Here is a 23803-nt window from a genome sequence, read left to right on the forward strand (position 1 = left end):
CCTTGTTTGCTCCATTCAGTGGCGGGTTCCGAGGCAGAGGGAGCTTCGGCGGATGGGAGCTGCTGTTGCACAATAGAAACGGGTCCTCGGCCAGCATCACTCAGAGGGCAGCAGCCACAGGAGGAGGTAGATCCCATTCTGATAACAATTTTACAATCGGCGTACGAAAGACTTCTTGTCTCCTTACAAGCCCGCATTTTGGGGGCGTTTTCTCCAGAGCCTCGACCCTTGCAGCCTTTCCTCTCTCGAGTGCCTCCCCGCTTTGAAACCTGGCCCCCGGCCCTGCTGCCTGCGTGTTGCCAGGGTGAGGAGAGGCCGCTCGCTTCGTGCCCTGGCCGAGCGTACCACCGAGCAGCAGCCGGAGGGCGTGCGATGGGCAGGACCGGGGCGGCACCGGGGGCCGGGAGGGCCCGGGCGTGCGGCCAGCCCCGTCCTCCCGTGAGGGGACACGAGGCCCGCCCGGGAACGGGGAATGGGGATGGAGGGAGCTCCGTGTCCCCTGGGGCCGACTGAAGCCTAGCACAACAGCAGCTCGCCCCTGTGTGTCGGCAGGCCCCGAGGCTCGGCCTGCTGTGCGGGGTAGCGGAGGCCTGGCGCGGCCCCCTGCCCTTGGCCTGCTGCCCTTGGCGCGGCCGGCCCCGGCGGCAGGTGGAAAATACCTCAGGTCCTGCCTCAGAGGCAACAGGGCGTGCACTGCCCAGGCTGTGCAGGGCTGTGTGTTTACCAGCTGTCAAAATGGGTGACAAACGCAGCTGCCACCGGCCGAGAACAAGCGCCATTGTTGGTAGCAGCTCCTCTGGTCAAGCCTGGGGGGATGCTGCCCCCCAATTCCCCACATTTAGCTCTTTCTGCAGCTCCTCGGTGTTGGCTGATGAGCCCCCGTGATGACTTACAACCTGTGGTGAACTTTGATGGGCCTGAAAGCTAGAGAGTGAAAGCTGGGAAGTTGCAGAGCTGGTGGTGTGGGGTTGGAAGAGGAAACACAGTCAGGCTGCCTGGTATTTTTAGAGCTAGTCTCTCTGGTCGTTGGGTTTTGCTTCTTGGCTATTAAAAGAAGTGGTGGTGGCTGTTTGAAATACCACTGTTTCAGGTCCCATGTGCCCCTTGGCCTTGCTGCACCGTAATGTTAAATGGTACCAGATAAGTGCTCATCTCTGAGCAACTTGGTGTGTTGTATCATGGCATGAATCTCTTGAAAAAACCTGAAAACTTGCAACCTGTTGATAAGGGGCTGATAAAAAAGGACAGTCTTGTAGCCAGGCAAGCTATTGTTTGGTATCTTTGCATTCTTAATTCCAAAAAGTAGTGAACAGCTAAGGGAAATCACCTGTGTACATACGTGGGTAACAGGAAGAGGCAGAGAGAATATGAAACTCTGCAAGTAATCCATGTGTGTGTGCAGCCACCAGTGCCTAACATGATATTGGCTCTATTAGACATGATAAGGTCTGTAGAAATTCAGTCTGGGCGTGTATTTTGAGACAAAGTGTGTGTTAACAGTCCCAGAACAAAACTTCTGAGAGTCCTGTGCGGTAGCGTTACGAGTCAGCAGCATGAGTGCAGACAAGATTTGAAGCTTTTTCTTCTGCAAACTAAGCAAAGCTGTCAATGCATGGTAGTGCACTGTGCTTGAGTGAGTACTAATTGAACGTTCATCGACTGGTGGCAGCCCCTTTATTGCAACAGAAGGAGTGCTTTGCTGTTACTTGGGCTGTTAACTAACTGTGTAAGGGTAGTTTTTCAGATTCTTCTGTAATTTAAGCAGGTGGGTTTCTTTTTTAAGTCCTAATTGTAGTGCACACCGATGTTTATAAGCGGTTTGCAGGCTTATACTTTACCTGATTGGCACTAAATTAGCATGCGGCTTTGTTTCTCCGTGTTTGTTGCTGAGCTGTTCTGGGAAGAATTCCCTTTTATAAGTGTGCAGCAGTTATTGAGAACATCCTTGTTTCACTCTCATATCCCAAAAAAATCCCTATTTGTGAACTGAAGAAAACAGTTCTAATACAGGAATGTACCAGTTCTGCAGAATAAAGCAACAGTGACTTTCTGTGTATTTCTGCAATCTTTCTAAGGATTCTGCAGGATAAGGCCTTTGTCCCACATACACAGATGGATGCACTTTACTACTGGTAGCCCTCCCAGTCAGACAAATGGAATAAAATCAAGAATGTGAGTACATTTTCTTGTCAAAGTAGATGCTGCTGCAGTTTCAACAGTACAAGATAATGGACTGACTTCAGAAAAATGTTTAGGCCAGATCATTAATGTATGATAAAATAGCTCTCTGATGTCGTGTGATAAGAACTTTTATGAACCAAGACTCCAATATCAAATGATTTAGTCCTACTTTCTAGTTGTGCTGCAAGAAGTTTTATAATATTGTAAGTTAAAGCAATTTAGAGAACACATGCTCTTTTTGCAAAGGTTGTCTGTTGTTATTCACTTTTGAATTTGCCTAAGTGTGCTTTATTTGCTTGATGTTTCAAGCCTCATGTTATTAACTTTCTTCACTGAAGTACTGCGCATCTAATTTTTCTCCTTGTTGAACCAGTTGCCTCAGAGTAAGAGGGAAGAAAATTAGTTTCAATATCTTGAAGATCTGCATCCAAAATGACCAGCTTACTACCGCCAAACATTTTATTAGTAACACCTCCCCATATGTTTGTTCCTTTTAATCTGCAGATCTCAAGGTACAGTAGAAATATCCTTTAAAGTGGCAGCTCAGGACTTTGCTGGAAGGAACCTGACAAATTATTACCACCATTTTCTTCTAACTCCCTCCAACAGTGTCTGGTCAGCTCAGGGCATCAGAGGTGCTGAGTTGCTGTGCAGGACAGCATTGCCCAGCTTCATCAATCTGCTCTTTCCTCCACACACGTACACACTGGGATGCTCCCGTTGTAAAATACGAGTGCCCCCTTCCCCCTTGATCTGCAAAGCATGCACTGCAGGGTGGCAGGTGCAGGCAAAGCTGCTTTCTGTTGAGTAAAAGTCTCATTGGGAGACGCAGTTATAGTTGGTACTTGCCTAATGTAATAATTTTAGACTGCTTTATCATTATTGAAGTGATGAAGCCAGCTAGTGTGTGCCTGGTTTGTGTCAAGGCTTGTTTCATTTAGAAAAAAAAAGAAGAAAAGATAGTGTGGTGGTGTATCCACAGCAGCCTGGAGATACTGCAGACTCACTGGATAGATTGCTATGGCAATGTAAGAGAAAATGTTTGTTGGCCCTAGAGCAGTGGTACTCAAAATACCAAAACTGATCGAGGCCAGAAAGATTGGAAATTGTGGTGCCTGTGTGGTCTTGAATGAATAATTCCAGCTTGTGTTTATCAAGAACAAGTTTCTATTAATGCACAGGTCTTGGAAATTTCTGTACATGAAAGGAAGACTGGAACTGTTCATTTACACAGGATTTCAGGAATACTTGAAATAGATTTCTCTTTAGCCATCTTTCAAGGTGAAGGAAGACTGCAAAGTCATGGAGCGCATGTTGCTGTCCACTGAGAGATACTCTTTGCTCTTAAGGTATAACAGATGCGTCAGGCAGCCTGTGCAGGAATTGAAGCAGACCTTGCTTTAATTGACACTGAGCTTCCTGACTCTCTGAACAACATAATTGTACCTTTTAAAAGTATGAGGAACCTTTCCCTTAAAGGTAGCTTTTGCAGTTTAACAAATCCATAATTGCAGCAGCAAAACATTTGCTCCTAGATAAGGGCACTTGTGCAGTATTGGTAATTAGTTTGACCTGGCCAGATGCCTCCTGATAAGGCACAGCAGAGAGCTGTCATCTGGCATGCTGAAGAATTTAATTCTCTTAAATTGTGACACAGCATGTATGTGGTAATAAATCAAAAATTACCCATTGTATTGGATTAAGTCCAGTGGTGCACAACAGTCATGTTTAGTCCTTACCATTGTCAGGTACTGAAAGAAGAAAAGAAATCCTTGTTCTGGTTATGGAGACACATGTTTCAGCATTCTTCTTTGAATTCCTCTGCTTTTTTTCCTAATTCTTCCTTGTGGGACACAGAGGGCTGAGGTTCTGCAGTGTATTTTTTCATGTCATTGCAACACTCCCCTTTTGACAGCCTCTACCACCAAAATAATCTGTCCTTTTTCTTATGGTTAAAGCACCACCATCTCAAGCCTGGCCTCTCTTCTACAAAAGCCATCATAAACCATTTAAAAACCTTCCCATGAAGCAGCATGACCCAACCCTTTAGTCTCCTTGAAACCAGGTATGTGTTTGGGGACCCTTTTTCCAAACTTCTCCTTGCACCTTGTTGCCTGCTCGAAATGCTTCGCAGAAGCAGAGCTGGCAAGTACTAGCCACTGGGCACAAGATTTTATATCCCTTCTGTCTTCCCCGTGAGACCAGAGGGGAAGCGGTGCTGCCCAGGGCATGTTATTTGTTGTCAGTTGTACCGTGCTGCATTTAAAATATTTTTGTTGTCTGGTGGCATCTTCTGTCTGAGAAGTTGTTAGCGGGAATCCCGAACTCCTGGTGTGAGTTTTATGGCTACCCCAGTGCTGCATCTGGCTCAAACCCACCCGTGAGCCTCGGCTTGGGGGTGAGCAGAGTTAGCCTGGGAGCTTCATTGTGAAAAGCATCAAGACACTGGTGGCATGTACGGATGTAGCCTTAATTTTTAATCCTAAGGGTTGCTGGATTGTCCTGTGCATGTATTCTTGAGGAGGATTTGGGACTTCATAAGTGGAAAGACATGAGCTGATGGCTGGCTTGTTCTTGCCAAGTTGGTGGCCAGCAGAGCGGGGAGTAAAGGGTAGATGAGTCATGGAGGGCCACGGGCAGAGCTCTTGGCACTCCTACAGAGGAGTATGGACAGGGGATAGGGAAGGATGCTTGCTTTGTGGTTTCAGGGTAAGCCACATTAAACTGAGTTTTGGAGGCAGATTCTTGCTAAGACATGTTTAAAAGCTGCCACAAAAGGATCTAGAGGAGATGTGCGAGAAGGGAGATGAAACAGAAATAGGAACCAATTGGAAGAGCAGGGAAAGAAGAGCTCAGGACTGAGTTACCAGTCAGGTTTTATGCTGGATATAAATTAACTGGGATTATATCTCTTGCGTATAAACAGAGGGACTGAGTGAAAAATGAAGCCTGATTCTCCCACTTCCTTTATGCATCTGAAGACATCCAGCAAGAGAATTGTTTTACGTGCCAGTATGTCACCTCAGAGGAGAGGAGCAGGTCTTCTCTCTCATAGTGAAGAGAAAAAAGTAAGATTTTAATCACACCCCTGAAAAGTCCTTTTCTCTCTCTCTTGATTAGAGAGTTGATTAGAGAGTTAATTGATCAAGTTAGGAGAAATCTGGGCCACAATCTTGATGGTTCTTAAATGCTTATAAATTGCAACAAAGTAATTTAAACTTCATTAGAGTAGGCTGAGGTGTGCTGTTTGGCCTACTTTTTAATTCCACGTTTAAGGCATTTGCTCATGACCCATTGAAGCCACCTTAACACCAGACTGATGGGATGTGGGCTGAGGTTTGCTGCGACGCTGTAATCACAGATTGCTTTTAGCCTCATGTGCATGAGGAGATGGACTCACAGTTGTGTAATGATGGCAAAGGAACAGAATTAAAAACAGTTAAGAGTGAATTTGCCATTCCTAAAGGCTGGTTGTTTTGCAGCACAAAATGAATTTTGCTTATCTGATCCTGATTTTCAGCTGCCCAGAGTTCTGGCAGACCAGCGGTGTTTAGTCCACTGCTAGCTGGTTTAGGTAGGAATTATCATGTTAAAAGCAACATTTGTTTGTGGTGCTGGCAAGGCTTCCATTCATCCTGTCTCCACACAGTAAATTTATGTTCTTCACCACGAAACAACTAAACACTTGGGTTTTCAGTGGATATTTTTTTTCAGTTGCAAGGCCTAAACAAACAAATAAAGAATGAGAGAAAGCGATCCTGCTGAATAACAGTGCTGCTTTCCTCTATGCTTTACAGTAGGTGGAAGAGAAACTTGGGTATAACTGTTGATAAAAAATATTTGCATGTTCTCTTAATGCTTGGAAAGATTTTGAAGAAAATCCTTAGCTTGTAACTTGTAAGATCAGTGTGCCATTTTAAAAGCTGATTATATGTAAATTTGATTATAAGAAGGTCTTCTAAAGTATTCAGGCTATATTTAAGATAATGAAATTTTGTTGTTTAATCTAATTTTGGATTCCATCTGGAAGAAATTAAAAATCCAAACCATGCATCATTTCGTTCCTTAAAAATGGTTCATACCTGCTTTACTGTCCTTGCATGTCTCTTGGATGTGAACCTGCAGCTGGGCCAGGGGATGATGGAGCTCTGGCTGCTGGGGTCCCCCATCCACACCAATTGCAATGGAGAGGAATTCCCTGCTGTGCTGATCCCGGATCTCTGCCTTCCTCCACTGACTCTATAGGGCTGTTGCTAAAGGGATTTGTTGGTTGGGGTTTTTTTCTTCTCCCCGTGTTAGGATTCTGCATGATACTGCATCTGAGCTGTGTACATCTGACCTTTCTGGCCTGCCATCTTAATGTGTCTTCATACAGGCCATGGTCCTCTGTAAGGTCTCGCTGTCATTGCTGTTGTCTCTCTGTGTTGGTGAAATAATGTTTAGAGATGAGTCCAGTACGCATTCACTGGTGGTACTGCGTTTTACAAGCATGTGATAAATGATAATTTCTGTTCCAAAGAGCTTGCAGTTAATAGTTGAGTAAAATGGATTTAGGAGTTATCACCTGGCAAGATTAAGAACTAAGCTTTGAATGGTACTAACAATTTTTTTTATTTGTTAGGGAAACATGTCAGTTATTGAAAAGACTATATTCTCTCTAAAAATAGCCTTTTTTTGGGCTTGGAATTTAAAAAAGTCTAAGCGTGAAATCCAGAGTTCAGTGAATTTCTGACCATTTTAAGTCTACATTTTATTCTAATCTAGTTTTTTTCTTGTTCAGGCCACAAGATTTCATTTTCAGAAAGCTGCTGGAGCAACTCAGCTTAAAATCTTCTTGGTGCACTAGCCCAAGTCATTCTGCCCTGCTTGGTATTTGCATTGGTGCCAGTTGCAGGGTCACCACAGAAGGTTAATATTTGCTAATGGCAGTTCTGCTCTGGGTTTATGGTGCAGCTATAAGGCAACATGTAGTGAATGCTGGTTGACTATACAGTCCACAGCACAATGCTAGCTCACATCAGTGTCCCTGTATTTTCTCTCCACTCGCTCATGCACTCTCGTCGTTGTAAAGCCTTCCTTCTTTTTCTACCAGTTGGCTGCTGCAAGGTGATTCTGAGTTACTATCACAGTGTTAGAACAAAGAGTTTTATCTAGCATGTGCCTATTTCTTTTACAATAGATGGCCTACAAATATGAACACTGGTTCCACTGTCTCTGTATATGAATGATTTTCTTTTTTTTCTTTCCCAGGTGCGGTATAAAAAAAAATGTTTTCTCGACTAAGAGTAGCTGCCACTCGCTGTGCGATGGTGTGTCGCAGTGCACATACAAAAGAAAAAGGCAAGCCACTGATGTTAAACCCACGAACAAACAAGGTTGGTAGTGTGTGATTGTCAAATATCTTATCTTCTGGTAATTGTCCAGTGAACCTTGTTCTAGGGTTAAACTACCTCCAGGAGATGTACTGGGCCGCAGCCAAAAAAAGGGCACAGAAGATGGAGGAGTCAGTGATCATTTCAAGTTTACTACCTGGACACTTACAGTACAAGGCCTTCCAGTAACAGCTTCTGCTTCTGTCAGCCTGCGCGTCCCCTGGTTTGCTGTGGTTTACACAATAAATACCGCTGCTTCCTTGTGCCAGATGAAGAGTCACTGGTTCTTGCTGATTATTGGCTTAATTTTGGGGCTGGTTGAATTGAAGTAAAGCTTTAGCAGATAGTCTTATAGTTTGCAAAAGTTAATTCTGAATTCATTCTTGCTAGTTATGGAAAGTCTTTGCCTCTTTGTCCTAGTCCTGGCTTCTTCCTGCAAGACAGAATTGAGACCAAGCCGTATCAGTAAGAAACATTTCTGTGCAGAGAGTTGGACAGAGAGCATCTAAAAATAAGCCTTGAATGGCACTAGCTGGGAGGTAGAAATGTTATGTTAATTCCATGCACTGGGAGGAACTTCTAAAAAAGCAGCTTCTCCCTACTCCTTCACAAAATTTTTCCCATTTCCACAAGCCCATCCCCAATATCTTTTTTTCCCAGAGCAGTAGTAGCCTTCAGGAATCTTGAAACAATTAATGTGTAAACTAAAACTAGAAAGAAATGAGATGAGGACTTGTTGGTAGCTGGGCCGAGATGTGTAAAGCGGCCAAGAAAGGTGACAAATCTCAGACAGGGTGTTTCCTGAGCCAATGTAGCAATGGAAGGTGGACTTCCGTAGTTTTATCCTGTGTTTTTAATGTTTAGCTTTTCTCCTTTTCCCCATTCTCTTGATTTTATTTTTTCCCTTCCTATAATGCCTTACATTTCCTCTTCGCTGTAAATTTCCTTCCCTTCCTTTTCTGCCCGTGGCCCTGACTCCTTTTCTCCCCCTGTATTCTTAGCTCCTTCCCATGTGCCCCATGCATAGACACAAAGAACACAAAGTGTTCTGTGTTAAATTGGCCAGGTGGCAAGCCAGGCACATAACCCTGAGCCTTTCAGAAGAAGGCTAGGTTGGCTCTTTGTTCTGCACAGCAAAACCTTCTCCCCTCTCTTCTCCCTGTCCCTCTCTTTTTATCAAAATTAGAAGTTGAGCAGTGGGCTCAAAATAGCTGGGGAGGATATTAAGCTGGGAACTGCATGCTGCATCTCCTTGTGTTTTGCCTGTAACTACGTGGAGAATTGCTGCAGTGGGTCTTTTGGCAAGCATGACTCCTAAGTGTTGTGAAAAGAAAGGAAGAAAACAAAATACAGACCTGCAGCCATGTTTCTTGTGTGGGATAGTATAGTGTGAGCTGCCTTGATACGGCGTGAATGCAGGTTGCCTGTACAGAGAGAGGACTGTGTTAGAGACTGGCTGACTGCAAAAGTAAAATTGAGATTGCTGTGTCAGGTAGATTGGTGTGATTTGTCAAGATCAGATTATCTTGAGACTTTTCTGAGCTAGAAACGCTTTGACATGCCAGTGGAAATTATTTCAAGCCCTCTAAGCTTTGCCAAGTGCTGATTATCCAACAGTATTCAGAAACAAAAACAATAGGTCATTTCTTACTGTTTTTCTAGTGGTAATATCTTTCTAATTCTTGTTTTGTTTTAAGCCTGGAATTCTCTGGTGAACTGAGCACAATGCAGTATTTTTAATGCCTTTTTTATTTTTGAGGAGAAGGGAAGAGCAGTGAGCTGTGTATTAATAGCAGTTGATTTTTTTAAACTTCTGAATGTCACCAAGAAATTATACTTGTGAGAGGAAAAAAACTTCCCATGTTTGTTTGGCTCTGCATCAGTCTGCTGTTAAGGGTGACACCTGTTGGAATGGATCTGTAAGCTAGTGAAGTGGTAACTGCTTGATATTGGATGCAGTATCTGTATAGAAATGTATTTTGGAAATTCAGCAGAGAAATAAATGATTGACTAAATATGCAGAGTACTTTACCCTTTGTGCTTTTCTTGCCCACAGTGCCTCATGCATATATACCTCATATTCATACAGGCATAGATAAAGGGCTTTATCTCTTGCTGACAGCTTATTGAGATTGTCATTTTATGACTTGTGTTTTAGTTGCTTATGTTTATTTTTTATAGTCCCTATCAACTCTACAGAACGTTTGGTCTCCTTTAATATATGTGGGCCCTAAAATAAGAGCTGCAAGATGGCAGCTTCACTAACAGAAAACCACCCCTTCCCTCTTGTGCAGATTAATCTGCTCTTTGTTCTTTGTCATTGGAGCAGGTTTTTCTTGTACCATTTATTTTTTTTTCTTTCCCATCCTTACCTTTTGCAGGTGCATACTATACCTATATCAGCAGGTTTGGGGTTTTAAGTTTGAAGGCCAGCTTTCAAACGTTTATTGTTAGAGTGGCTCAGAAAAGGTCATGAAGTATCTCAGTAATGCCCTTGCTGTTGCAGCCAAACAATTGCAGAACCTACTGTAACTGCATTGCTGGCATCTGTGTATGTTTCCAGTCTTCCATGATGTTTGATTTCTGCTCTCTGACAGGGATTCAAATTACAGTTAATTGACTTCAGGACCTTTTATTCTGCTGGAGATCCCTACTGTGCCAAGTCAGCATTTTAAGCTTCTTGGGCACTTAGAACAGTTAGGACAATCTCATTTGTTTAGTACTGACAGTTAAGATGTTATGTATATTGTGGTAGTGCTTTGGATTCTCGCTCAAGGGCCAGGATTTCTTTTTCCAACACAGAACAGGTGATGCGTGAGTAGATGATCCCTGACGCTGGTGATGTCCGTTCTGCCATGTAGAGTGCATCAGAATGTTTATCTTCACTGGAAATACATGATCTGTAACATTATTCATATGCTTGCTTTCTGTGTGCTTGCAGCAAATTTGTGACTCTAACTAATTTGTGATGCTTCCTGTATTTTAGTTGCTGATGTTTCTACGTTGTGGCATTAGTTCTTGTTACTCCCTAAGTGTGTGACTGTATTTTGTGCAGTACATTCCATTAGCCCTTTTTCTATTACTCTGTTCCTCAATGTTGTTTGGTTGTTTCATTCCTTAATATCCTTTTCCTGCACTGACAATGCCTCTCAAATTTTTAGCTTCAGCAAATACCTTCAAGACATTGTATTAAACACACACACATATATTTGTATTTATGTATATGCTTGGGCACATGTGCATAGGAATACATGATACATTTTTAATAATAATTCAGTGATGGTGCTGCAAGTGGCAGTTTAATCCCAGACTGTTTCCTGAGGAACTGTCCTTGTGTCTCATTTTCCATATGGGTGGTCATCTTCTCAAATGTTGTATTTAGCTAGAGCATTCATCACAGTTTCATCTGTGTTCATTCCCAGCTTTTCCAGCCCAATTTATTTCAGCCTTACTCTTGATAGATTAGCTTAGTTGAGAAAACTGATTCTCTAAACAAAGGTGTACATGACCACCCTGACTTTTGGCAGATACCTGAACAGTGTGTTTCCAATACAGAATAAAAACCTAACAACCCCCCCCCCCAAAAAAAAGGTACAGCTAGTTGGACAAAATAAATAGGATGGGACAAGAGAATGTGAAGAAGGGTTGTATGAACTTGGAAGATTTAAAAGCAGATGTTCATTTCCCCTTCCATAGCCCTTTGTCACCATGCTGGTTTTTGACACATTTGATTTATTTTAATACTTTTTAAATGGTGTCAGTTGGGTTGAGCAGCCAGGGCGTACAATATGCAATGCCTGTCTGCCTTCCTGGGGAAACCAGGATAAAACAGGATGTGGAGATGTATTGCAAATGGTAATTGTCATGTCACTAGGAAATGCAGTGCTTGAAATACTACTACCAGCAGTTTCTAATCAGTTGCAAAGAAAGATCTTAGAAGGCAGAAACCTGATAGAAACCGCTAGTTTCCTTGGGTGTACACACACCCCCAGGCCAGAAGGCCTGCCACAAGTTTGTGTTCTGCCCAGCTGGTTTGGAGATAGAGAGATTGTTGAGTGGAGGTGGCTTGGTCGTGCGTCTGCTGCTTCTGCAGCTTTTCTCAGCTTCCTTGAGATCTGCATGCTTTTAAAGGGAATTAAATGTGGAAAGATGGAACTGTTTAATCTCTAACCAGCTTTTATCTGGTCTCTCTGAAAAGGTGCCAAAGGTGGAAGGTAGTATTGCACCTCATTTAACTTAGATCAGCTATTCTGCTTAGGACTTGTGAGCCGCTGGGATGGTGGGTGGAAGAAGGAAGGAAGCTCTCTTGGGTTTTTTTTTCTTTTTCTTTTGTTTTTTTTTATTCTAAGTTGAATACCATTAAAGGAGAACAAAAGCAACATTATCTGCTCAGTTAGAAAAAAAGCAGTCTGATGAAATGTCAGACTAAGGTATTCAGGGATGCTATATGGTGTAGGTGAACCATTTCAGTCATCGTGCTCATGATCTGCAATATACAGCTTTACTGTAACCATTGGTGCTTGAAAACAAACCCTGGAGAGGCTGGGGGGCTTTCTTGCTGGTGTGTAAAGGCTTTCTGTTTCCGACTCTTTCCCATTTGCTACAGGGGAATGCTTTAAATTGAAGCCCCATCATTAGTAAATGAGAGCTGCTGCGGGTGAGCTATAGTGTGGTTCAGCAGCCAAAGTGATTTGCATCTGGTTCCACACATGCAGAGGCGGTGCAAGGACTGGTGGCATCTTTGTCTGCAGAGAGACTCAGGTCTTTAAAGGCTGAATAACCTGGGAAGGTTTGGGTCATTTCACGGTTCAGGAGGGTTAGATTGCTGTGCTGTATCAGCCACACCCTCTAGTATATAAACTATGCTGTTTCTGGAAGAATAAAGATACGAAATTGAGTTTTAAAAAAGTGGAGGAGGAAAGAAATCAAAGAAGATTCCCATATTCTACACTGTTCTCATAAACACGGAGAAACTTTGAATCTGTGGTTGAGATAGCAAATACACCTTTGGTTCATATGAGTGGACTTTATTAATTTGCAGTGGAGACATGTTACACAACAGTGAACTTTATGATTTGGCAAAAGGAAGCAGAGTTAAAAGAAGCAGCCACAATCCAACATAAAATCTACTTTATTTCAAAAATGTCCATGATGCTACTTCAAAGGCTACTCTATACTGCTGAATATGTTATAATAATGATTAGAAATTACATGAAAACCACTTGATTAACTCTTCCCTGTGGAGTAGGCCAACTAATTTTCCAAACAATGGCATGTTTGGATATATTCTGCATTTACATCTTTATCGGTTTGAATGGGGTTTTTGTTATAAACCATACAGGTTTTCAGAATGCTTGAGAGCTTTTATGATACCAGTTGAAAATATCCCCTTCTATACATATGCTTGCAAGAATTTGCAGGGGGGGAAAATGTTCTTCTAGTACTTCTCTGCTCAGAAACCTCTCAGTATTACTTAGTGGTGTTATAAAAAATCAATGCTTGCAGGCTTCAGGTCTCCCATTCACCTTCATGCAAAGTAGGCAACTAGAATTTTTGTATGCTGGTATTTATAGCACCACTGACTTGATGTAGTAGAGCCCAGTTGTTAGGGCGAAAGTGAGGTCCCAGTGCCAGATAGTATGTGGATTAAAGGCACAGTATGTGGTGATGCAATGTGAGCTTATCTTAAGTACAAAGCAGACAACACTTCATTTTACTTGCCTTTTTTCTTTTCTTCCCCCCAGTGGTATGTTGGTTTTGTTGCAAGAAATTTGTCCATGTGTGTTAATTAATCCCTTTGTGGTCTTTGAAGTATGCTGGGGTTTCTCCTAGATTCGCTTCCTGCTTTATCTGGACTATTTTAGAAAGGACACCTGTTTTTTTCTGAGCTGTAAAGAGGATTAAGGAAGCTAATCTAAGTGAAAGTCAGCGCGTAAGGCTCAGAAAGGACACCTAGCACTATGGGTCAAAGGAAACCAAAACCTGTGACTTAAACCTGAATCATTACAGTATTTAAGCATTTAATCCCAGAAGAAACCAGAGGGAAATTGGCCCTTAAGAAGGTCCTGGGATCTTAAGTGCCTTTGAGGACATCAGTCCCAGTGCAAAGTGCTGAGTGCCTCCTAATTCACTGGAACCTGATCTCTGGTTCTGTCAGACTGTACTGGGGTTTATAGAATGAGAGAAGAGGCCAGGAAATCTGTAATACTGCAGCTCCTAGGCACGCTGGTTTAAGGAACATCTCTATCCTGCCAGGTGCTGTATGGGAAGCAAGCTGCAATCCCAAATCCAGAACACGGGGTTGCTGATGGTCGTGGACAAAGATAATGAATGGGAGGGAGTACAGCAAGTGTTGGAAGGTCTCTGGGTTTTTTTATAGTGCTGCTCTGGACTAAACTTGTGTTCTAGTTGGAATGAGGATTAGATTTCTGTATGGAAGCTGATGACATTCAGATTGCTGAGGTAGGCCTGGACAGAAATTAAAGCGTCTTTTAATGTGGTAAAATCTAATCTTCATGGAATAAACAGCTGGAAGTACTTCAGTACTACTAAAAAAAATTCAGTCTTTAATGTTACTGCAGTTCCAGATACCCTGAAAGTCCAGGTTGCCTATAGACTGGAAAAAATGTGAATAAACTGAATAAAGATTATAGCTGTTTGGCTTGGTACTAACCTCGGGGCTTCTTTGATGTTATTCAGGACCCAGATGGTTCAAGGTCACTGGTTTCACTGGACAGGGAAATTAAGGAAAAGCCATGGCGCAGCGTCATGCTAATAGTGGAAATTAGAAATTAGGTAGACTTTATTTTTAAGGGAATTGAGAGTTTCTGTTGGGGAGGACATAGGTTTTGCTAGTGAGGTATTTCAGCTAGTTTAGAGTAAAATGTCGATGTAGCCAGTGTGCTACCACTGAAGGGATTCTGACCTTTGATACGCCTTAAACTAGTGACATTAATGGCTTTACTGACCAAGGTTTATATATCCTCTGGAAAGAGACAAAGCTTTTTTTATTCCTCCTCCTTAATATTGTAAATATTTTGGTATTAATGTTTTTGTAGTGCCTAAAGTAACAGTCAAAATATTACAGATGTTTACCAGCTGTATTCAGCTTTGTATCCTAAGTCCCTTGCACAGCAAATTGTGTTGAGAAACAGTTGTTTTAAAAAGATACAAGCTGCTGATGGTAACAAATCAGGTAGTAGTTAAGGAAAAGGGGAAGATTGCTGAGAGATGTGTTTGCATGGTTCACTTCCAGGCAACTTTGGAAGATGCATTTACATTCCCAGAGAATCTTTCAATATTCCTGTGAAGTGCGCAGAAGTGAAACTAAAGCAGATCCTTTGCAGCATAGTGAAAAAATTATGGCATTCAGCGTGTGTTCCTTGTGGTGTTTTTATTTTTTTCTCATGCTGTTGTTCCTTGCATGGTTGTGTTCTCAGTGGAATTTTTGGATTATTCAAGTGAGTTTTCAGAATTACCACATGGGTAAAGTGACTGTTACACCCAGCAAAAGACCAGCAGCAAGGGTAAAGAGTTCAGGAATAAGCTGTCATCTGAAATTTATTTACAGACAATATTGGAAGGCTACTTGAGAATAAGAATTACATGAGGAAAGAAAACAATGGTTTGCGGATGACTCAGTAGAAAAAAGACTTGTAGAAAAAGGATAAATTGAGTTCAGTAATGTCAAATCTATTACATGGAAGGTTGTCAGAAATAAAAAGATTGATCTAGTTTAGGGTTAAATACTTTTTTTCCCAAGAAAGTATTTGCAAGTGTTTTTTGTGATATACTGAAGTTTTTTTGGTTTTGTTCTGTTTTTCTTCCTAACTTTTTTCTAAGTATTTCATTATTTTAAAACGTAGTATAGAATTAGTACAGAAAAGCAGGTGGCTGCTTAAATCAGTGTAGCCAAAATAATTGATATTAAATGTGATTTAAATAAGCAAGGAGAAAAACTATGTAAAAATATTATGTTTTTTCCTAGGGAGTAGTTGTATTGGTTATAAACCATTCAAGTGTGCTGAATTACACTGTATAATCTCTAAATGAGAGATCTTTTGTAAATAGGCATGTTTTCCATGAATACCTGTGAAAGTCTATTCAAGTAGAGGTGAAAATATATATATATGTATTTATGTCTTATTCTAAAGTGGGAAAATACTACTTTTTTTCTTGTGATCTATCTGATTGCAGGAGGATTTTTGTATGATTTTTTATGATTGTAATTACAAGGTATAAAATAAATCTTGCAAAGCTTTTTAAACTTTTTTTTTTTTTTTAGCTTGGCAGTAAGAATCTGCTGCCAGTGTGGGGAAATTTGAGAAAACGCGCACTTGTTTTTTAGTCTAGCTGCTTTAGTGAACAAAGGAAGTGTTTGTCTGTGAGCAGAGCTGTTTCTTGTTTTTATCTCTTTCAAACCATTGCAACTAGAAGACGTTTCCCTTTCAGATTCTGCTTTTGCTTACGGATTGATGCACAGCCTTGGCACAGCAAAGGCTTTCCTGGGTTTTCAGCTCCTGCGTTTACAAATATTGATTTAATCATTCACTGAACTGACCCAGTTGGATGAACTGAAATGAGGAAATTTATCATTGCTCTTTTGGAAGTGGCAAACTTAAAGTGAGGTCAATTGTTGTCAGAAATGGGGTCAGCACTTTGAGACAGGTCGGCGGTGAATCTGGACTCGGATCAGTTAATGTTTTGCAAAGTTACACCTAGGAGTTAACTGCCCCATGAAGAGGCCTGTCAAGTCTCTGTTGTTAGCAGGTAGCTCGCAGCAGGCTGTTTTGTGTATCAAGTGAAAAGCCAATTTTAATGAGTGTTATTGTTAAATAACTCAAATTAGTATTTAAATAACAAACTCTTCATCCACTTTGAAACAGAAAAGAATGGAAATGGTGGGATATTTTTGCACTTTAACTCTTCTGAAACTTAACTTGTTACAAATGATGCTTTTTGGTAGGATGAAACTACAACTGAAGACAGATTAGTTTTATCCCCAAGTAAAAATGAAGGATTTGGGTTGAATTGTCATCTCAATAGAAGCATTAGGGCAATTCAGTAATCCAGACAGATCTGAAAGTTACTGAAAGTACATAAAAAAAAGCAGCAAACAGAACAATTCAGGTAAACCTCTGTGGACTAAAGGTTACTGCCTGTGATTGTAGGGACCAGACTGGGTGACCCACATGATCTTTGTCTACCTTATGTTCCTATGAAACAAATCAAGAAGCAGCTGGTATTTTACTTTTAAACCTTAGCCTTTCTGCAATGGGATCTCCTAGTTGTTTGCAAATTTCACAGAGCAAAATGAAATCTGGCATAGGGCATGAGGTCTTAGAGATGTGGAAAAGCGGTGGTCAGAAGGGATACCCACAAAGGTTAGAGAGGACCTCAGCAGAGGCAAACATATCCAAACCCTGGCAGCTGCGTCACCTGCGTCACCTGCAATGAGAAAAGAATGCAGTTGATAGTCAGAAATGGCAAATAGAAATACATTCTAAACAGAAATGCTAGAGGAAAAGCTGAAAAGTCTTTCTCACCTCTCTTTGTTTTCAGGGTATGGCCTTTACATTACATGAACGACAACTGCTTGGATTGCAAGGACTTCTACCTCCTAAAATAGAGACACAAGATATTCAAGCCTTACGCTTCCATAAGAATTTGGCAAAAATGACTGACCCCTTGGAAAAGTAAGCACCCTTCTGGCTTTGTTTTGTCATGCAAGTAAATGGAAATTGCTGTAAAATATTGGATAGGGATAACCAAACAAGGTTTCTGTGCCTCCACTGGGTTTTTCAGTTGTTGGAGGTTATTTTCATTTTCACAGAGAAAACTGCTTTCCTCAATCATGCATTCATCATGTGGCTAAATGAGGTTGGGGAGCTTTTTTTTCTTATGTTCTGCAGTCATAAAATAAGAATAAAGAATGTGCACAAAGTGGCAAACCTTGCTGTAATATGTATTTCTGTAATATGTAGGATTTGGGTGGCAGGTTGTTACAGCACACAACTGCAAGGGGGGGAGGAGGGGGCAGCTAGTGCATGCTAAAAAAAAAGTGAGAAGGTAAATTGAGGGTTTAATAATTAGGTATCAAAAACTTTATCATATGCAGTGGTTACTGCTAGAAAGGAATTACAGAATTAGAATTTTGAGTCTCACAATGTAATTGTTTTATATTAATTTTTTTTAACTCACTGGTTTGGTAAAAAAAAATGCGAAGGATTTTGATTGTTTGGGCTTTTTTAGAATGGCATGTTTTTAGTGTCCTGTTCCTGTTTTCATATAAGCCTATGTGTATCTGCCTGTAAAAATGTGCAGTCTCCTAAAGGTGAGGGGGTGCTGGAATGGGTTGAGGCTTACTGGACCACATCAAAACTCTTTTGTTCTCATGAAAACCAAAAGATGACTTTTAAATCAACATCGTGTCACTTGCTGATCTGAAACAGTCATGTCATGTGTATTGGCAAAGTGCCTGGTTGCTGTAGCCTAAGACAGATCGCTAATTCATTATCATTATGTTGTTGGGTTAGCAAGACTGCGTTACAACTGATACACAGTGGGTTGGTAGGTAAATTTGCAAAAATGCAGGTTTAATTTACATACCTAGGTAAGTCCTTCAAAATGGACCTTTTGTTAGGAGTTAATTTGTTTTACAACTGTGTTAATGTTAGGATTAACAAGACCTTCCTGTAAGGACCTCACTTTTTTTTGGATGAAAAATTCTTGCACTGAATTTTTTTTCAACAGTAATGAGACTCCCAGCTGCATCCTGTAATAAATCCATGGGTTATCTTTTACCACAGTGCATGCTGGCGCATTAACTTGTTAGCATGCATGGTATGTCATATCCAGTATTTTTATTTTGGCTTTTTAGTACTGCTGCTCTCTATTCTCCAACTTTTGTTTAGCGCTTATAGCCCAACTTGAGTGGAAGCAGGGATTTCATGAAGAAATAATATGAAGGAAATCTGGGTTTTTGCTTTGACATTTTTCACATTGTTTTAAAGAAGCATAAATGTGAAACAGTAACTAGTGGGTTTTTTTTCTTTTGCTTAATTTCAGGTATATCTACATAATGGGAATCCAAGAGAGAAATGAAAAATTATTCTATAGGGTATTACAAGATGATATTGAGCGGTTAATGCCAATTGTATACACACCAACAGTAGGCCTTGCTTGTTCCCAGTATGGACACATCTTCAGGAGACCAAAGTAAGAGCAATAGATACATATTGCTGCTACTTTTACTATAATTTTCTCTATACTTGCCTGAGGTTTGGAAATGTTTTACTTCATTTTCATTTGGATTCACCTACCCAAGACTTGTGCCAATTCAGGGCAGTAAAAGTTCATTATATAGTATCTCAAGACCTAGTTTATATTGGAAAACAGAATATTTGAAAACAGAAGTGGTACTGTGTCACATAAATACCACAAGCGCAGGGCTTCAGCTCCATTTCCAACTCTTCCTATATGCCATACAGCTCTTTAATTCGGAGGGGAGCGCTGTGGCTTTCCTCAACTCTCAAAATCACATCGGTGATTCTGAAGATGTTATCAGGATAGAGCATTTGGAGGAGAGTGCAGATCAAAAGGGATATTTGGAGGTCATCTGGCCTCACCCTCTGTTCAAGAAGGGTAACTTCAGGTAGGTTTATAATCTATTCCCCTGTGCATGCAGCCTGCACAGAGGCAGAAACACAAGTGCACACATGCCCATACAGCAGATTTGCTGGAGGAAGCTCAGGCTAACGGCGGTTCTGGCAGAATTGAAGCTGTGATGAACATGTTCCTGCTGATGGCAGAGGGTCCCGGTGCTGGAGAGATTCTCACAAGGTTCTGCAGACCAGCACAGCATGACATCTTGGGTGCAGGAGCAGGGGCCAGCAAGCAGTGCCCAAAGAGAGATGCAGGCAAAGAAGGAAGAGAGGCTTGACTCATGGTAGCCCAGAGGACTCTTTTGGGTACAGATAGTCCCCATATTAAAGCTGTGCTACAAGGAGTCAGCTTTCAGTTATTCTGACACAGTAAATGTGCTTGACTGGGATCGTGGTTTGGGTTCAGCAGTGACTTCAGAACAACCATTCCGGTTATTAGCTGTGTTGAGGAAACCATTTCAGACTGGCAGTCATTTCGGCTCATTTCCATGATACTCTCACTGCAATTCAACGTGTGTCTCTAAAGCCCTCTCACTTGAGGGCTTTAGTGCTGGGTGGAGGAAGGGCTAATCCATTGCTGCCAGGGGGACTGGGCTGCCTAGTGTGGCTGCTGTGATAAAGACAGTAAGAAACCCAGCGGTTTTGCTCCTGATATGGAGCAGGGGGTGTGAAAGATGTACTCTTAGTTCTCACATGCTTCCTTTCCTCTTCCATGTCTCTCTGTGTTATAGACCAGTTTGAAAACTGTTGCCCTCTAGAAGTTGTCTGTAGAAGAAATGGCAGCATGGACTGGAACTCAGGATGTGCCCCTTTCTTTCCAAGCACCAGCACTTTCCAAGTGTTGGTAATTTATCTGCTACCACCTCTGCTGAGCCTCCTAACAGCAGAGGGCTTGCTCAAGCAGAAGAAATACAGACAATTCACCTCTGCTCCTTTCTGCTCCTTTGCCTCCCCCCCCATGTTCCCATGGAGAAGCACTCAGCAGGGAGAAGCACTGTTCTCCTGGTCTTGAAGAAGACAGTATGCTCAGTCCCTGGCTTTCTCTTCCCTTCCCCTCACCTTGTATAATGTCTATTATACAATATAATATTTTATATTATATAGTATAATAGACACTATATATATAGGCACTAAGGTAAAGCCAGGCCTAGGATCATATTCCCTTCTCCTGTCCTTACAGGGGAGCATAGATCCTGCCTGATGCTAACACCAGAGGTGTTCTGCCACAGGGGTATTAAGGTGAATATCTGTAGTAGTGCAAATCCAGGTAGCATCATGGAAAGTATTTTCCCTGCGTTCTTATTTTAGTGTCACAGTAGCCAAATAGACTTTTCTATTAGAAAGTGTCCTTTGAGTGATTTATGGCAGTGATTGCAATGCTTTCAATTTTAAGCAAATAGTACTGTTTGATATTTAGTTTTACAAAGCAAGGTGAACTTTCCAGTTGCCACCTATAAAATATTTCTGCTTTTTTTTTTTTTCCCCAGAGGATTATTTATTTCTATCTCAGACAGGGGCCATATAAGGTCAATTGTGAACAACTGGCCAGAGAACGACGTTAAGGTATTACCATTCTTTTTTTCTAGTTATTTAATCTCAGTTGAACTTCTTGAAGACTCGTTAGGACTCGATGGAAATATAAATGTTAAATAATGTATCCTTGGGTATTTGACGGTGATGGCAAAATACAGCTAATGATGATAATGCATATCTTGAAGAGCAGCGTTTTATCCTAAATATGAGGTTTATGGTTTGAGTAAACAGCAATGATTGGAACCAGACTTTCCAAACTTTTTAATTTTACTTCATTATTCCACCTTTTGGGGAGGTGTTGAGGGATGCACCTCTGGGTCTTACTGTGTTACACAGCCATAGCAGAGGCAATCTTGTCCTCAGCTTAGGACACAGAAGTGGTAGTTGGGAGGCCCAGATTTTGCTGTTAAATCCTGGATGACCCAGTTGGGTCAAGAACCATAAGGAGAGATGAGGTGAATGATACTTACACAAACTTTTTGACGTCTGGATTTGTAAGTGGAAATCATAAATCCAAGTTACAAGCTGGAGTTCCACACAGCAGCTTGGATCCTTCCCTAGGTGCTTAGCTTTCGAGGATTTGGGCAGTGGATTTCAGCAAAGAAAAAGAAGCATAGCAGATTCTAACATTAAGCATTATTGCTTCAAGTAGAACATTCCTTGCAATCTGTTCTTTGTTTGACTGTGCAAACATACCTGAATTTTTGCCTGGAAAAACAACAACTGGTATTGCTCTAACCTTTATAGATTCCAGTAGTCATGTATAATTTCACCTGCTTTTGTTTTCAGGCTGTTGTTGTCACTGATGGAGAAAGAATATTGGGTCTTGGAGACCTTGGTGTATATGGGATGGGAATTCCTGTAGGAAAACTGTGTTTGTATACAGCCTGTGCAGGAATACATCCAGATAAATGCTTGCCTGTGTGCATTGACGTTGGAACTGATAATACAGTGAGTTTGACTGAACTTTGCCTGCCATAAATTATCCCTATGAAAAGCAGTTATTTAAGAGTATTTAGTACTTAAGAGAAGATTTTTATTTGAGCACTTTTGATTTAAGTTAAAACCAAATGTTTTATGTAAGGGTAAATGATTTGGAATTCACTATACAGTTACCTATCAGTGACTGAAAAGTGCCAGTTGATTTGTCAGTGAAATGGTACATTTGGAAGTAATTTGAATGCTGGAACCCTGTAAAACAGACAGTCAGTTTGACCTGACTTTTAGAAGCTGGAAATGTGAATCAGATTTATTAAAGCAGTTTATTGTTCACAGTATTGATTTGTTCTGTTTTAAAAGCAGCCATCACCATCCTCAAGTCCCAGCTGAAATTACTGAATATTGATATAGACTGGAGGCAGTTACAGTGGCTATATAAATGCAGTATCTTTGGTGTGAAATATGTTACTGTGAACTCTGCAAAGTGTATATTGAGGAAGTGAATCATCCTGCTGCTGTGTTTGATCTATTCTTTTTCAGACACTCTTAAAAGATCCATTTTATATGGGGCTATACCAAAAAAGGGATCGCTCACAGGTGTATGATGACTTAATTGATGAATTTATGGAAGCCATTACAGACAGGTATGACACTGAATGTTCTGCACAGGAGGACGGCCAAAACTGCTGGCAAAAACCCCCAACCCAAACACGCTGTCCTTGAAACAGTCATTTAAGGAATAAGGGTAGGACTAGAAGAAGTCAAGAGATGTGGCTCTATTTCTGGCTCTGTAGTGACTTTCTCTGTGACCTGGAACATGCTGCTTGTAGTTATCTGTTAAATATGCACGGAAGGGAGATGGAACTGTTCTAAGCGGTGAAAGGCCTGAGGACATCCTCTTCCAAAGTTAATTGATGACGTGCAGGATTTGTTTCAAAAGGATTGCATTTCTTTTATGTGTCTAGTGATAGGAATATTTGCCATGTTCTGTAGGTATGGCCAGAACACACTTATCCAATTCGAAGACTTTGGAAACCACAATGCTTTTCGTTTTTTAAGAAAATACAGAGAGAAATATTGTACCTTCAATGATGATATTCAAGGTACACCTTTTGTTTATGTTCCTTAATCATTATGTTCCTTACTATGCAGAAACTTTGCCTAAAACCATTATCTGCCATGTAAATCTGTTCAGCTTACCTTAGGTTTGTATTACTTTTACAGGGACAGCTTCAGTGGCCTTGGCAGGACTGCTGGCAGCACAGAAAGCCATTGGTAAACCATTTGCAGAGCAGAAAGTACTATTCCTTGGAGCAGGAGAGGTGAGTTCTCTTAAGGGCTCTAGAGCAGCAAGAGATTTAACTGTGTGTTTTCTGGTTCTGTAGGACTTGTGGAGATTCACATTCTCTGAATTCCATTGCAAAACTTTTTATATAAGGCCAGCTGAAATATGTTAATAGAAGGGACTACCTACTGGAAGATGATTATTTGAAAGGTGTTTAACATTTGCAGGGACTCAAGTTTTCCACTTCTTACATACACTTGAAAAAAGCATCAGGGACTTGTGTGTAGTTGAAGGGGAATTTACCATAAAATTCTGATTTAGTAAGAAAAGGAGTGAGAACATCTTGTTAATTTTTATAGCATTGGAGAGAAGTACACAGTATTTTTCTTAGCGGGTTAAATCAGTGGCTGTTTGTAGCAGATGCTTGTTAGTTACTGGGGCAGCAGTGTCAGGACCAGCACCATGCTGCTTGGGATGTCATCAAAATTGCTTCTATGGTGCTGACAAAATAACTTAATTAGCCGAAAATTTCTCCAGCTGGGGAAGGTCCTGATTACAATAATTGGCTAGTGTTGTGTTGTTGCCTGAGCACTGAACCCTGCTCTGCACTTCCCTCTGTCTTATTTCTCCTGCCAGACTTAGAAGCGTGTGCAGTAAGCCAAGAGAGGGGACATGGAGGGGAGAACTTCCAGCATCTACTTTCTGTCCTCTCTCTGAAAGGCCTTTATCACAGGCAGCAGGAGCAGAGAGAGGTTTAGAAAGTAGTTGGGCACAAAACACTACGCTGTGGTTTCTTGACAAGAGGGCTGCAGCACTAACTGCTGTTTGGG

The 23803-nt window shown here is 41.3% G+C and overlaps 1 protein-coding gene across 1 annotated transcript in view; it reads left to right on the forward strand.

The window, feature by feature from the left end:
• Positions 1–23803, forward strand: part of ME2 (malic enzyme 2) — a 33300-nt gene continuing 9497 nt past the window's right edge. Inside the window, exons 1-9 of the mRNA XM_037372662.1 lie at positions 1–126; positions 7432–7556; positions 17115–17248; positions 18621–18770; positions 20704–20779; positions 21539–21700; positions 22229–22332; positions 22682–22791; positions 22913–23064. Coding sequence (XP_037228559.1) covers positions 7449–7556; positions 17115–17248; positions 18621–18770; positions 20704–20779; positions 21539–21700; positions 22229–22332; positions 22682–22791; positions 22913–23064 — 996 coding nt within the window. The 5' untranslated portion in view covers positions 1–126; positions 7432–7448. The remainder of the gene's footprint in view (positions 127–7431; positions 7557–17114; positions 17249–18620; positions 18771–20703; positions 20780–21538; positions 21701–22228; positions 22333–22681; positions 22792–22912; positions 23065–23803) is intronic.

The sequence above is a fragment of the Falco rusticolus genome, chromosome Z, assembly GCF_015220075.1.
Source record: "Falco rusticolus isolate bFalRus1 chromosome Z, bFalRus1.pri, whole genome shotgun sequence".
Classification (NCBI taxonomy): Eukaryota; Metazoa; Chordata; class Aves; order Falconiformes; family Falconidae; genus Falco; species Falco rusticolus.